At 60.8% G+C, this 15,570-nt stretch overlaps 1 protein-coding gene across 8 annotated transcripts in view; it reads left to right on the top strand.

Annotated features, from left to right (window-relative positions):
• Window positions 1–15,570, top strand: part of SRCIN1 (SRC kinase signaling inhibitor 1) — a 64,344-nt gene that overhangs the window by 10,077 nt on the left and 38,697 nt on the right. For 7 of the 8 annotated variants that reach the window (XM_059670805.1, XM_059670804.1, XM_059670807.1 and 4 more), the window contains exon 2: window positions 14,309–14,610. In XM_059670805.1, the coding sequence (XP_059526788.1) occupies window positions 14,309–14,610 (302 nt within the window). Of the gene's footprint in view, window positions 1–5,119; window positions 5,366–14,308; window positions 14,611–15,570 lie in introns of those variants that run through there. The other variant, XM_059670802.1, reaches the window with a different exon arrangement.

Genomic DNA, 15,570 nt, shown 5'->3' with positions numbered 1-15,570 from the left:
GCCATGACTCTATGTCCACTGATGCCCCACCCGCCCCTGCTCCCTCTGCTGGCGGATGCTCTGTACCTTGTGTCCTCGTAGAGTGTCCGTGACCCAATGACACCCCTCTCGTAGTGTGCCCACCCCTACGCAAGAAGACCAAGTTCCCCTCAAGTCCATGGTGACCCTGGGGACTATGGGCAGCATTGCTGGGCCAGGACTGAGGCCACTTCAGAGGGCCTCTGAGAGCCAAGGCTGGGGGAGGGAGAATGGGCAGGGAGCCCACCCCCCACTTCTGTGCCAGGACCAGCCACCTGGAGTCCTGGACTTGGGAGTCAGCCTGACCTGGGCTCCAAACCTCATTAAAGCCCCTTCCTCGCTGTGTGGCCTGGGGCAGACCGCTGTCCCTTTCTGAGCCTCCAAGAACACCTACCAGGCTCATTGCTCGGAGGAAAGGGAAAGCAGTGGCTAGTCCAGAGCCTGGCCCGCGGCAGGGCCCGCCCAATGGCTGGTTCCCTTTCTGTCCCTCCTCCCTAGCCCTGGCCTGCCCCGGGGCTGGGCAGGCGGTGCCCTGGGTACTGTGCGGGCGCTGCCCTGCCCCCACTTTGGGAGAGGGGCTGCAGAACCCCGTCTTGGCGGTGTGTGTCTCCATGTCCTCCAGGTCTTGTCGGCTCCCTGCAGGATGCTCTGGCCCCAATCCGGGCAGGCAGCCTGGGGAGGCAGCCCTCCTGGCCACTGGGGCTGCCTCCGCCTTGATGGCTTTTTAATAACTTTGCTCGGAGACAAAATGCAGAGCGCTCGTTCGTCTGCCTCTTAATTAAAATTGCCGTTTTCCTCAAAGAGCAACAGTGCCGCTCCCTTCCCTCCCCATCCTCGCTGTTGCCAGGAGGAGGCCGGAGCGACGAGCCACCTCGGCCCTGAGGCCTGAATGCTCCCCCCCTGCACCCCCCTCTTTGGAATCTTTCCACAGGCAGGGGCTCCATGCCTTTCAAGACTTACTTTCTACATCTGTAAAGAGGGGTGGCAACCCGTCCTGCCTTTCCACCCGGAGTGGAATGAGACGTTGGTGGGTTGGACAAGGGCTGTGGAGGATTGTTAGAGTGACGCCTGGGGTGGGGGTGGGGAGGCATCCGTGGAGGTGGACACACTGGGTCCGCCCCTCAGTGTGGACGCTGGTTTCGGCTAGAAGAGACCTTCAAGCTCCCTCTGTGGGCTCCGAAAGAGAAGGGAGTGGAGGGTGGAGGGTTGGCAAGGGGTCGGGGCTCATGTAGTATTGCTGAGTTTGGGGGGAAAAGTCATCCCTAGCCATAATGCAGATACTAACGACCCATAATATATGAGCCAGAGAGATGCTACATTAAGCTCTGTCCACGCGTTAGTTCATTTCATCCTTACAGCCATCCTGTGAGCGCTACGCTCTTGTCGCATGAACAGGGGAGGGGAGAGACCCGAGGGGTTAGGTAACATGCCCAGGGTCACACAGATGAGCCCTCAGGGCAGCCTCAGCCCCCCTCCTCCTCCTTCCTCCCACCTTTCTCAGATCTAGCCTCACTCCCTCGTGCTGTATGTAGAGCGGTGCACCTTCCCCTCACGTCTGCGCTTTCATAAGCAGGGTTCGTGCCACTGAAAATTAACTGTGAGGTTCACCTCCTCTTCCTCCCCAGCCCCATTCCTGGTTCTGTCCCTGGGGGGACTGAGGAGTGGGGGTGGCAGGGGGAGGGGGACTGGACGTTAGAGAGTTCCCACGTGCAGAGCTGCTTTGGTGCTAGCAGAGCTCCGTTCCACCAGGGAACAGACCCACAGAGTGACTCAGTGGCTGGCTCGGTTGCGACAGCTGCTTGGTTGTGAGACGGGGAGGTGGTCTTACATCATAGCTCCACCAATAAGACCACCCAGGAGAGCATTCTGGAGGGTTCTGGAGAAGTGGGAGGTGCCCAAGCCTGGGGCCTGGAGACCTAACAGCAGGAGGGACCCCCTGGGACAGCTTTGTCTCCAGAAGCCGTTGCTTCTGTGAGTCCTCTTCCAGGAGCACCCTCCCATCGCCACCTCCCATTCCTGCTCCTCCTGTAGCCAGCACCTCCCTGAGGTGCCCCTCCTGCACCACCTCGGCCGCCCCGTGAGCTTCTCCAGCACCGTGTCACATCTCTCGTGGCCATTGGCTCCGGGTACCACAGCCTACTAGTCCAGGTTCACTCTTGGGGGCAAGACACGGTGAAGCAGTGGGTGAGGACAATAGGGAACGGTGGGGACTGTGGCGAGGACAAGACCACATGTGCCCCTTCACGGCATTAAAATTCAAAGAAAACAAAGCAAACCAGCACGCGCCAAACACCACGCCCGCGTCTCCGCGCGGCCCGAGTGTGGTCCCTGCTGAACTGTGATTGATTTATCTTGGCATCCTCGCACGTGGCCCAGCACACAGTGGATGTGTACTAATCGTTTGCTGAGTGAATGTGTGACCGTACATGTGCCAGGTGCTGCGCTAGAGACTTTACATATTTATTTCTTCCCGTCTCCCCAAGGCAGACGCGATTTCCCCCATTTTGCTGTTGAGGAGCCTGACAGCGAGAAGTACGATGACTTGTGCAGGGTCATGTGTGGGGGACGTGGCCGAGGCAAGACTCCAGCCGTGGCTTGCTGTGTCCTTCCCACTCTGTTTGGTCAAGGGTGTGTGTACGTGTGACACATGACACATGCATTCAGTGCCCGCCCTGGGTAACAGGGAGGCTAGTAGCCTCCTGGCTGGCATGCATTGCATGCCTGTGGGTAGGTAGGGTTGAAGGAGGTGGGGGCTGCAGACGCAAGGAGGGAGTAGACGCCCCTCACTCCAGTGCACCCCTCCTCCCTCAGCTTCCGGTCTCATCCCAGCAGCCTGGGGATGGCGGCGTGGTGACAGGTGCCGAGATGCAGCGATGACAGCGCTGCTGATTCCCCCATAATTACTGTCTGATGAGACGCCAGAATTAGCCACTGTGTGAGCATGGGATACAGACACAGGGCACCGTGAGGGAAGCAGCGAGGGGTGGGTGTGGGGAGCCTCTCGGTCCCAGCCTGGGCCCTCTGGCAGCAGGGCAGGGCTGGCACTGGGGAGGAGGAAGTAGGTTGCCGGGAGGAAGCACTGTGTGGTTAATGTGTCTCAGACACTCTCTTGTGGGCTGCGGTTTCCAGTGCTTGCTGTGTGGCTGGGCTATACCCCCGAGATGGCTGGCAGCTGGACAGGGCATCCAGGGCCTCAGGCCACGAACCAGAGAATGATGGGCAGAGCAGCCTGCGCCACTCAGGCTCCTGGGCACGCTCTTGGGTGCCTCGAGCTTGGATCTGCGTTGCTGGGGCTGTGAGGGGCATAGCTGTTAGGAAGCGGCTGCAACCCAGAGCAGACTCCTTGACTCACACCAGCAAAGCCAGTCACCAGGGGCCGATGGAAGTGCCTGGAAGGAGCAGGCAGGGTCAGGTGACCTTGCCGGGAGAGCCACCCATTCCAGGCAGCAGGAGTCCAGTTGGCCCCTGAGGCCTGAGGTCAGGGGAGGCCCGAGAGTGAGGCGCAGGAGGCAAGGAAGGAACAGTCTGGTCCCAGAGCCGGGCTGTGCACGCCCTGGGCATTTCTCATCCCTGGCACACACGCTGGGGGCAGGGAAGGGTTGGCGAGGACAGACCTAGAAAGGGGTCATCTGGGCGGCTCGGACATCATCTGGATCATTGGAGTCGTTTTGAGGCCACCAGCTAAGAGGGGTGGTGACAACAGGGGGCTCACCCAACAGAGGGCAGTGCAGATGGCTGGGCACGGGGACAGGAGCGAGGCCCTGCAAAGAAGGACCTGAGGTGTTGGGCTCAGCAGAGAACCTGTGGGTTCAGGACGCTCCGAAGGGAGAGGTGGTGTCCCCGGGGCCCTGTGAGGGCCATGGACACAATGCTGCCTCATTCTAAGGAAGCGGGAGCCCCACCAGATGATCGGTGCCTTGGATGTAATGAGGTCTCCGTTCCTGGAGGTATCCAAGCCCTGGCTGCATGGTGTTCCTGAAACGGGGAGGACTTGCAGTTCTCCTGTCTCGGCACAGCCTGGGAAGACTGTGCCCAGCTGAGGGGTGAGAAGAAGGCTGGGGAAGGGTAGGCTCCCCAGAGGTTCTCTCAGGCCTGGGCAACCAAATGCACCTGGGCCCCGTGTCCTGGGGAAGGGTCCCTTTGGCTCTCCCAGTGAAGGCCTCCTTGGAGAGGAGGGGGCTGAGGGCCTCTGCTTTCAGGGAAGAGCGTTGTCTGCGTGCCCCCTTCTCAGGGAGTTGGACGGAAGGAGGAGACGCCAGGGGCTTGGCTCAATGGCTGGGACGGAGGCTCAGGGATGCCATGGTGGCGGAATCAGCATCTCCCCCGGGGGCAGCAGGGCACAGGGAAAGTAGGGGGATCTGTGCTGAGAACCCCCACAGCTGAGATGAGGTTCCACTCTGACGCTGGACAAGTCACCCCTTCCTGAACCTGCGCTTCCTCACCTGTAGGGTGGGGAGAGCAGCTCCCCAGGGGACTAAAATGGAACCATAGTGGCTTAAGAGCCCTTTAGACTGTCATGACTGGGGGCGGGGGCGGGGGGGGCGGGGGGGGGTAGGTTTCGGGTCTTTTGCAGATGGTTGGAAGGGGAGACTGTTTATTTCTCCCCTGCCTTCCAGCTTGTGCTCCACCTTCCCGGATCCTGGGAAGGTTCTGGTTGGACAACAGGGAGACCTGCTGAAAGCTGCCCTTGCTGTCGGATCTGGCTTCCCGGGTCAGCCTGGACCTGGCAGGAAGTCCGCTGAGTCTCCTCCTGCCTTTTCCGATCTCGGGGCTGTCGTCCTCCTGCTTTCTGCAGTCTCTCGTGGTAGCACTGACCTTGACATCCTACATTCTTGGTTGGCGTGCTGGGCAGTGGAGTGATTAACCCATGAGCTGAGGGCTGAGCCCTGCCCTCACCCTGCAGCAGCAGGTGGGAGCAGGCCACGAGCACTCTGGCCCCTTGTGCTCTGGGGGAGGAGCTGAGCTCTGTAGAGGCCGGACGTGGGCTGGGTCCCGGGCCGAGAGGAGCATCTCAGGCCCTGGCATGGCCTTGCTGGTTAAACATTGGTCAGAGTAGAGTGGCCTTGAGGTCAGCAGGCCCATCCGTCTATTTCGAGACAGAATGTAAACACTTCAGGAAAGAAACTCTGAACTTGACAGAGTAGGAGCGGGCCCCAGGAAGCTGCCTTCCGAGGGTCAGTGGGGTCGCCACAGTCTGGCACCCAAGCTGCAGAGGCATTGACCCGGCGCCGGATGGGGCTCCCAGATGTGCTGCGATCTCTCGGGGCGCCTTAAATGTACGTGACATGTGGGCCTGGGCCCAGCGCCTCGTCTGTCCTGGTGGCATCTGAGACGAGATGGCAGAGTGGTGAGTCGGGGGGGGGCGTCTGTGCCGTAACCCCAGCCCTCCCAGGCCTGGGGGTGCCCCTCTGCACGTAGATGCCTGTGGAGGGTGGCTGCGCGTATGGAGATGAGCATGTGCTGGGCAGGTGGGCAGGTGCCACCGTGCCCAAGTGTGACATAGATGTGTGGGTGAGCGGACGTGTGTGCCTGCGTGTGTGAGCCACCGGGCGTGTGCGGGAATCTGGAGGCAGCAGGACCCTGGCCATTCTGGTGACGGAGGGAGCTGTCTGGGTGCTGGCAGAGAACTGGCCTCCTAGAGGGAACCTGATCCCGTGACGGGTGGTGTCGCTGAGGAGGCTCCTGCCCAGCATGTGAGGCGCCGGGTGATCACTGGGTATTGACAACACTTCCCTGGAGGAGGTGCGGTGGTGGATGGGCCTTCTGCCCCTCACTTCCAACAGCCTGGGGTCTCTCCCATGGAACAGGATCCCTCCCTCTGGGCAGGTTAAAGGACACAGGAAAGGCCCCTCGCCCACTCCCACTGCCCTGGCCTTAGCCCCTGGGAGAGGTGGCAGAGCCGGGAGGACCGGCACCCACCCCCTCTTCCCACGCTCCGGGGTTCACTCCGTCCCTTCCTGCGGCCTGTGTTCCTCTCTGCTGCCTCTCCGAGGAGATGCGCAGCTGACAGGACACCTTCCCGGGCGCGTGATGGTAGAGATGCCACGCGGGAGCTGCTTGTGAGCGCGGTGCCATGTGGGCCCCCGCCAGCGCTGTCCCCAGCTTTTCCAGCAAGGGCTTCAGACAGGGGGGGCGTGCTCCCCTCTGCAGCTCCGCCCCCTCCCTGCCCAGGAAGCCAATTAGCCAGATCTTCTTCATCAGTAGCTAAAAATCAAAACCCCCGCAGTCCTGGGTCCGATCACTTTCTGACGGGAGGGGGAGGAACGCAGGCAATTGGGGAGATCAGGCAGTTGTCTCCTCGCGCGCTCCCTCAGCTGGTGCCTCCGTGCAGTGCGCAGCCATGTTCCTGTCCGTGCTCCCGGCTTTAAAACCAAAACCAAAACAGATGCGAGGACTGGAGCTCAGACGGCTGCTGACCTGCTCAAGGTCGCACATCTAGTCGGTGGCAGAGCTGGGCTTGAACAGAGCTTTCTCGTCCCCCCCCCCCCCCCCTCGTTCTGGGGTTTTCGGTGATGCCATGGCCTGGTCCGCGTGGGCAGGTGTGCGGGGAGAGAGGGAGGTTGTGTTTCTGAAATTCTGGTCCAGGGCCTGGCTTGTTGGCTCTTTTGCAAGGAGAAGCGTCGTTTCTGGAGTGTGGTGATCAGGACACCAGGCGAGGACCCTGATTCTGAGTGGCCTGGCTGGAGATGCCACACCGGGGTGTGGCTGGGCTGTGACCCCCAACCAGCTCTCTCTTTTGGGCCCAGGGTTCTGTGGCCCTTTCCGCCTCAATACTGATTCTTCCTGAGGAGGGTGTTGTCTGTGCCCTCCGGGGGCTGCCGCCAGGGGAGGGGCGCCTTTGGCAGTTGCTTTCTGGGAAGTGACATCGTGGGCGGAAAAATCCTTGTCCCTGGGGACGAGACGCCTGGATCCCATTGCTGCTCTGCCGACAGCTCCCGTGTGACCTGGTCAGGTGTGCGTGCCCTCTGCACCTCCGTTTCCTTCCTGCGAAGGGCGTTTGGCTGGAGGGAGAGCAGAGCTTGGTTTTCAAGACACACACAGAGAGAGAGGTGAGCAGAGCAGTCTCCAGACATCAGGCTTCCCCGCCTCGGAGACAAGCGAGGAGGGTCAGAGGGTGCCCGTGCCTGTGGCCTGTGCACGTGGGGAGAGGGGGGCAGAGGCCCAGGGAGCAGAAGCCCGAACCCCACAGCCCTGCAGAGCTGGCCGCTGGCGGGTGGGGGGGAGTTGCTGAGGCCCAGCCTGCTCCTGACCTGGCTGTGGGTCCGCTCACCTCGCCCCGCACGGCAAGGCCACCCCATCCGCTCGGAGTGGGACCTCTGCCGTCAAGGAGGCCCCAGTTGGAGGGAGCCCCCTGTCTAAAGAGGTGAACGGGGGCCTTACCCTATCGCCCCCAGAGAGGGGCGCAGGCCCTGCTCTCAGGGACGGTCCAGTCTGAGGAGGAGGCAAGGCTCGGTCCCCAGTCTGATGGGCGGAACGTGCGTCACCAGCCAAGGACCACCGTCCTCTTGCCCTTGTGCCTTGCCGCCGTCCCCACCACTGCGGTGCCCGGGCCGTGGGTGGTCCCTCCCGGGGAGATGGATGTGCCCATTTGGGTGAAGAAGCCCTGCCTGGGGTGCTCGCTCTGAGCAAGTGGACAGAGCCCGCCGGGGGGTGGGAGAGGGGGAGATGCTGGCCAGGCGGCCTCTGGCAGGGCCAGGCCCACACCCCCAGGGCAGCAGCACCCCCTCCCGTTCTCTCCCTGGGGAAAGCCCCAGAGGCTCTGCTGGGAGCCCCCCCCCCCATACCCCTGCTTTCCATGCAACAGCTCCTCCCGGGCAGGTGAGCTCTCCCTCCCCAGCCCTGCAAGGGCCTTTAATTAGATTCCAACTCGTTTACCAGCTAAGTGGCCTTCCGTGGGTTTTAAATCTGCGCAAATTGGTTTGTATTTTTCTGCCTGCATGAAGCTGTGACTGGCAGGGCCCTGCACTCTCCCACTGGGTCTACTAGTAGATACTCAGCTTTCCCGGGGGCTGGGGGTAGCAGGGCTTCCTGGGCATGGGGTGGGAGAGGCCAGAGGGTCACAGGCCACAGCCCTTTTCTCCGCGTCCCCCCCCCCCCCAACTCTGAGGAAGGGAGTCCACATAGTGACTCTCATTAAATCACTCAGCCTCCCTGGGCCTCAGTTTCCCTTGCCATTCCCAGTGACCCTGTGGATTAGTGCCGGGTGCTGGGGAGGGGCGTCACCTGTGTCACCAGCCAAGGATCACCCGGCCTCTGATGCCCTTGTGCCTTGCGTGCCTCCCCCACCCCTGCGGTGCCCAGGCAGTTAGTGGTCCCTCTCGGGGAGATGGGTCCCATCTGGCCTCTTCCCATTTCTCTGTCCTCCCTCTCACACTTCAGGGGGAGGGGAGCTGGCCTTCCCTGGGGACCCAGTGATGACAGTTCGCTCTCAGTCGCCAGGAAGTCACCTTTATCGTCTAACCATCTCCTCCATGCTTTTAAGTCAGCTGCCTTTCCGCCCAGCCTCCCTCCCAGGGGTTCCCCTTCCCCATCCTCTCTGCCTCCCCTCCCGGCCCAACAGGCTCTCCTGAGGTGGCTGACATGCAGGGAGGTGGTGCTGGGTTGTGGGGAATGTGGAAAGATGGGGGGCAGGTGTGGGGTTTCTGCACCCCCTCTGTGCCAGGCGCTGGCCATGAAGTCCTGTCCCTAATTCTCAGTCCAGCTGCCTCGTCCTCTCTGACTACCCTTCCCCTCCTGCCCACCCTCACCTCTGGGGCTCCGGTTGGAGTGACAGGGAGACTCAACAGGGCGTTGGGCATTAGCAGTTTGGGGGGATGTTACACAGGAATGTTTACAGAAAGGCAATTGCCCGGAAAATGACTTTGGTCGCTGTGGCATGGGGTGGAAAAGATGGTTTTAGCAAACAGACACAGATGGGCTTCTGCTCCGAGGACCCACAGACAGACAGCAGGGACGGAGGGGCCTGGGCACACAGCGGGTGGGGCAAAGGATGAGCCCCTCACCTGGTCCAGGTGCCGCCCAGAGCCTCTGCCAAGCGTGACCTTTGGCCTCTGGCCTCTGACCTCCCAGCACACTGTGCTTCCTGACTGCAGCAGGCACCCCGCTGGATGAAGTTGTCAGGCTCAATCGATGGTGGCAGTCGCCTCGGGGCTCCTCCTGGGTGACTTGGGCTCCTCTTGCTTTGGCTGCAGACGGTGGGACAGGGGGAGCCTCGAGCTGCGAGTACGTGTGTTTGGGCGAGGCACTGTGGGGTCTGCGCCAGGCCCTCCACCCTTCCGGCAATCGCCTCGCACCCCTCCCTTTGCCCTGCCTGCGGGTCTCACTGGATCCAGTCAGGCCCAGGGGGCTGCCTGAGCTGGTGCTTCACCCCCACCTCTGCCCAGGCAATGGGCGGGGACACACCTGTAGGCCTCTCAGCTCCCCACCTCCAGGGAGAGGAAGATGGGGACCTGAACTCCAGGTCTTGAGCTTGGGGTCCTCGAAAAGGGGACCCCAGAGTCCTTTTCTCTCTCCGGTAGCATGTAGCTCTGCTCTTCTTTCTACTGTCCCCGCTTCCTCTCTCTTCTCCCCTCTCCCTCCCCCTCCTCTCTTCTCCACATTCTCTTCCTCTGAAGATGATGTCATGTGTGAACATTGCCCCTGGGCAACCAGAGTAAATGGTGGCATCGGGTCCAGATGCAGGTGGGGCTGGGCTTGACGGCTTACCAGACGGTGTCACTAAGACTTAGGGACTCTTAATTCTCATCGTGAGTTACAGTGATCTCATGTAATAGAATGCAGTGGAGAATAAAAATAAATCGGGCTCATAAATAAACATGAAATTTGGAATCGGTGGAACAAATAACAATGTAGCCCTCTTCCCTGCGCCTTTTCCTGCAGCCGCCACTGGGGGGCGCCCACCCCTTCCTGATCACCCCAGGCTTGGCTGTTCCCTCCCCCCCACCCCCCTTGCCCAGGCTGGGAGGGCTGAGCTGAGGGTGACCAGAGCCCCCCTGCCCCACCTTCCCCTCCCCCTTATTCTGACCTGGATTTCACCAGTCCCGGGCATCTTCCCTGTAGCTTGAATCTCTGACTCCAAAATGATGGTCGGCCTTGGACGCCGAGGGTCCTTGGAGAGATGGCAAACCCTCCAGCCCCAACTTATCTCTCAGGCTCCCCCAGCCTCCATCCCTCAGAGACCTTCAGTCTCAAGAGTCCGCCCCTTCCCCATGTACCCCAGCTCGGCTCCCCTCCTTCCAAACCTTCCCCTTCCCTCAGAGCTCTCTGCCTTTCCACCTGAGTCCTCCAATGCCTGTGTCCCTGCCCCAGTAGAACCCAGCCCTGCTTACTCCCTCAAGGCCTCCCTGACCCCCCAAGACCCCTGCCTGGACAGACCCCTCCCCACCTCCCCCTTCCCGGTCACTGAACAGGAAACATCAACCTGCTCAGGGCTGTGGTTCCCAGAGCCTGCTGCTTGCTAGATTGGAATCGATCTCCCGGGCTCTTCGCTGGGCTGCTGAGTCCGGGCAGGGTCAGGGAGGCTGTGAGGACTTGGTGTTGGCTGGAGCAGGTCAGGGGTAATGAAATGGGAAGGCTGTCCTGCTAGGGCCCAACAGCTCTGCGCCAGGAATGTCTAAAGAGGTAAACGGGGGCCTTACCCTATCGCCCCCAGAGATTTCTCCTCCGTTGTCTCTCCAGCTCCTCACTCAGCACCACGGGCAGGGTTTAGAGGTTAACACCCCATTTTACAGATTAGGGGCCCAGGCTCCCCGAGGGAGGAGGCGTGTGGATAGACCCATAAGTAGATGAATGGCTAACCCTAAGCCAGGGTCCCTCAGGGGAGGGGCTGACTCTATACCAGGGTGGCCCTGGCCCCGGGTTTTCCTAGCGGTGCTCTCACTTCAAGTGCCTGGGCCCGCGCTCCCAGGGGCCTTGTCCTAAGAGGAACAGGAAGGCCCTCAGCCCAGAAGCGCAGGCCAGTCCTCCCAGTCCACTGGGCCCTGCAGAAAGCAGGGGACACGCACAGGGCAGGGGCTAGGACGCTGGCCTATGCAGGGGCCTCGCCTCTTCCCCAGCTAGTTTCTGTCTTTGGATCGGGAGGAGCAGCTCTCCTGGGCCCCGGAGGGCACACAGGAGTTGGAAACCTGTCCCAGTGCGCCTGTGTGTGTCCAGAGCGCTGGGAGGGCACGGCAGGCCTGGCTGTCGGGCATCGGGAGAGGTCCCTGCGGCTCAGGCAGAGCTGGGCAGGACTCTGGACCCGGCTCCAGCAGCAAGGCCGTGGCAGGGTCTGCTCCCGCCTGGGCAAAGCGGGGGCTACGGGTGTCCAGGATCCTTGGCCACAGAGGCCGCCTCCTGCCCTGTTGTACCCGATGAGGTTGCAAAGGGCCAGCTGGTGCTGAGGGTGAGCGGAAGAGGGGGGTTTGGGGCCACAGGAGGTTCAGCCCCCTGACTCTGGGCTATTTCTTCAGGGCCCCTCCTTCTCCCAGGTGATTATTAGGGTGATAATCATCATCCAGTCACTGGCCATCCTGGGTGGCCACCAGCTCCTCCAGGGTAGGTGCTGGGTCAGGGTTCCAGCCTCACTCAGTCAGCAGCCATCTTCATGAATCTCCTCCCTGTCAGGGAACCTTTGCGCTGTATTAACTCAATATGGTTTTCGTTAGCTCACTTGGAACTTAAATACATTTACTTGAAAGGAAACCTTCTCTCTCTGCCACCCCAGACAATGCTAGTCATGAAATCAGTGGTCGGGCCTTCTAGTTGGGGTTTTCCTAACCCTTATGCAAATAAAGATAAAATGATTAAAGTATAAAATGGTGCTCCCCCCAAAGCCATCTCTTGTGTACCTGGACCTCATTCTGGGGAGCACAGCAGGGTGACTGTGGTGAGAGGGACAGAAGCCCAGGGGAAGAAGGAGGGAAAGACCCCAGACCCAGCGCCAGGGGAGACATCAGGTAAACAAGAAAGAGCCCCTGGCGGGGGAGGCGGTGTGTGTGTGTGTGTGTGTCGTGTGTGTGTGTGTGTGTGTGTGTGTGTGTGTGTGTGTGTGTGGTGTTCCATCAATAACAATTGTCACATGTCAGGAAAGTGTGCTGGAAGGGGGAGGGGAGAACTAATAGGGGTTGGGGTCAAATCTGGCCTCTGGTCATGTCACTGACTTCTCTGACCTCGGTAGCCCCATCTCTGAAATGGGACCACAGTAACACCCCCTGACAGGGGTCCTGGGAGACGCCTGGGCTGTGATGACAGCAGACCCTTGGAAGCTGTGGGAATCTGTGTCCATAGAAGCCGGTGTTCCCTTGGTTTTGGTGTGAGGTGCTGGGTCCTCTTGGGCTCTGTCCCTCAGATCCACACGCCTCAGGCGTAGCCCAGGGAGGAGTGGGTGTGTGTGTTGGGTGAGGAGTGGCTTTTCCTGAAAGTTGTCCGAATCTCTTCTTTCCCCCTTTGGTGCACGGGAGGTGATGGAGGCCTGGCCACAGGTCTGTTGAACTGTGGTGTGTGGAGGGAGGGGGCTGAGGGGCTGGCCTGGATGGAATCTGGCTGGGTCCCCTTCAAGTCAGCCCCTTGAGGGGGTGCATGTGTCTGCTGCAGTGCCCTACACCCCCAGACCAAGGCTATATTTGGGGGGTACTGTTTTGAGGCTGGTTGGTTGTGGGGTTGGGGGTGTGCCGGGAAGACTGTGCTGGTCTCCCAGTGTGGTTGACTTCTGGGGGTGGGGAGGGCAATGTATTTTATGCCCAGGAATATGGCCGAGGTGAGCCCCAGCAACTCCTGCCACCCCTGGAGCCCTCTGGAACCACTGCCCCCTGCTGGGCTGTGGGAAGGCCAACATTGAGACTTCAGGGTGGGAGTCTGCAGGGCTAGGCCTGGGGAGGCCAGTGTTGTAACGTACCCGCGAATCACAGAAGGACGCCTCAAGAAGTGGAATTAAAGAGTCACATTTATTGCAATCCGGGACTATGAGGGGCCATTCCCCAAATCTCATAGTAACAAGATGGTCGCAGCTCCAGGGTTATATAGGCAAAAAATCACAAAGGCGTTGATTACATCTCAAGGTTTGGAATGAGGAACCTGGTTTGCAAAAAAGCAGTTTACAGAAGCAGAAGCAGCATGTTAATTATAGTTTTGGGTCTCGGAGTCACTGAATTGACAGAAACACATTATCTAGAGCCCTTGGGTCTGGAATGAGGAACTTGGGTTAAACTTAGGCATGTTATCTAAATTACAGTTTGGGGTCTCTGGAACACTGAGTCAACAAGGACATGTTAACTGGAGCCCTCTGACCTTGGGATAACTGTGCTGTCCTTCCCAGGTGGAGGAAAAATGCGCTTTCTAAGACCAGTATGGCCACTACAAATGGGATTTCACATTACAATCAATAGGGTATTCAATCGAATGGGATGATTTATATAATTCAGAAAATCAAAACAACCTGTCCATTGTTAAACAAAGCAAATAGGGACCATACTTCACCAGGGGCTCAGGGCTGGTGAGCATGTGGGGAAGGGATTCAGAGCTCTCTCTGGGACTTCAACCCCCGGCCTTCTCATTTTCCTCGTTTCTGTGCTGTCCTCTGTCCCTGTAGGTGTTGAACTTGTGTGTGTGTGTGTGTGTGTGTGTGTGTGTGTTGGGAAGAAAGGGCGGGGAGGGCCCCAGGAGGAGGGCTTGAGCTGTTCTGTCTGCTTTCTTTTTCCTTTGAGTTTACCCCAAACCCACCGCTCCCTGTCCTCTCTGTGCCCAGCCTCTCCTGTCTGTCCACCTGTCTGTCTCTGGGAAGGGATGGGAAAGAGGGTCCCATGTCTCAGCCCCCACGTGTCCTACTTCTGGCCCCTTTCCAGGCCAACCCCCAGCCTCTAGGACAAGAATGTCCGGGACATGCTAGTCTGAGGGAGGAGGCTGCCACCCCCACCTGTCCAGGAGGCGTGGGAAAGGAAGACAGTGCAGGTTCCTTGCTACACCTTTCAGGAAGGCCTCAAAGGAACCCCCTTCCCCCACCTGTGCAGCCTTAAGAAGGAGAAAGGGGCGTGTGGCTAGAAAGGTGTCCACACCCCCAGCTTCCACCCTCTTTGGCCTTAAAGGACAGCACCTCACCTGCAGTCATCCCTCCAGCCCCTTCCCCCCCCCTCCCCGCTCCTTCTGTCCTCTAGTTGGGGCTGGGCAGCACCTGCCTCACCCCAGGTGCCTCTCGGCCACCCAGGCCTGGCCCCGCCCCTCCCCGCCCCGCCCCTCCCCATAGTGATTCCGGTTGGGGCTGGGCAGCCCCAGGCCCGGCGCGCCGTGACCCCGCCGTGTCCCCTCTCCCCTCCCGCAGATCCGGAGCGGAGCAGCCCCCCCATGCTGTCTGCGGACGATGCCGAGTACCCACGGGAGTACCGGACCCTGGGGGGCGGGGGCGGTGCGGGCAGCGGGGGCCGGCGCTTCTCCAACGTGGGGCTGGTGCACACGTCCGAGCGCAGGCACACGGTGATCGCCGCCCAGAGCCTGGAGGCGCTCAGCGGGCTCCAGAAGGCGGACGCCGAGCGCAAGCGCGATGCCTTCATGGACCACCTGAAGAGCAAGTACCCCCAGCACGCCCTGGCCCTGCGCGGCCAGCAGGACCGGATTCGGGAGCAGGTGAGTGGGGGCTGGGGGCTAGCGGCTGGCTGCTGGCCGGGGCGGGGTGGGGGCGGGCCAGCTGGCGGGGGAGGGTCTGGCCCCCCCCCCCCCCCCGTGCTCCCCTGCCCCCAGGCTCATTCCGATTCTGAGAGGTGAGGGGCGTCTGGGGCGGGAGAGTTGGGCAGTGGCCCGGTTGGCCTTTTCTGGAGCCTGGGGAGGGTGGGGATGGGGCTCCGCCTCCAGACCTCTGCATGCACCGGACTGGGCACCTAACTCAGGCTGATGGGCTGCGCAGAGGGCAGGAAGGCACGCCTTGGAGGCCAAGGGCGCGCACGATGGGGAAGGAGGAGGGAACACCTTGGGACTGACTGTTCTGAACCCAGGACTGTTCTGCGGGTCCATCAGCGGCGGAGTAGAGGCCTGGGGTCCGCACCTCTGTGATGTGGCCCCGTGGGAACCTCACAGGCTGGGTCTGATGTGCCCCCGGCCTGGCAGGGACAGAGCCTGAACTCCTGGGGTCTTTTCCCTCCCACCCCACCCCCATCCTTTCCCCAGGACTCGGTGTGACCTTGAGCGAGAGGCCCCCTCTCTCTGTGCCTTGGTTTACCTCCTGCCATTAGTAAGGCTTAGAGAGGGGTTGGGGCTCCTGCCTTGTCCAGGGCCTGTCTGCTCTCCTTTCGATTTTGGGGTGACGGGTGCTTCCCTTGTCAGCCTCCCCCAGATCCTTGGGTTCCTGGATGCATCTCTCCATCCAAACCTGGCCATCTTGTCTGTAGGAAAGTTCTCTCTGGGGACCAGCCTTCTGCTTACAGCCCCACGTGGGCGAGGGCTGGTGGCTGGTGAGACTCAGGCACTGTCCACTGTGGAGGAAGGGACCGCGGGGAGGGTGCTCCCTGCCATCAGCATCCTCTCCGTCCAGCCTGGAGGTGTCAGTCCCCACTCCCTTGCCTGTCTTGCTCTGTCCCCCGTTTCCAGGCA

This window comes from Myotis daubentonii, chromosome 16 (assembly GCF_963259705.1).
Source record: "Myotis daubentonii chromosome 16, mMyoDau2.1, whole genome shotgun sequence".
NCBI lineage: Eukaryota > Metazoa > Chordata > Mammalia > Chiroptera > Vespertilionidae > Myotis > Myotis daubentonii.
This window is presented reverse-complemented; position numbering and strand designations above follow the sequence as displayed.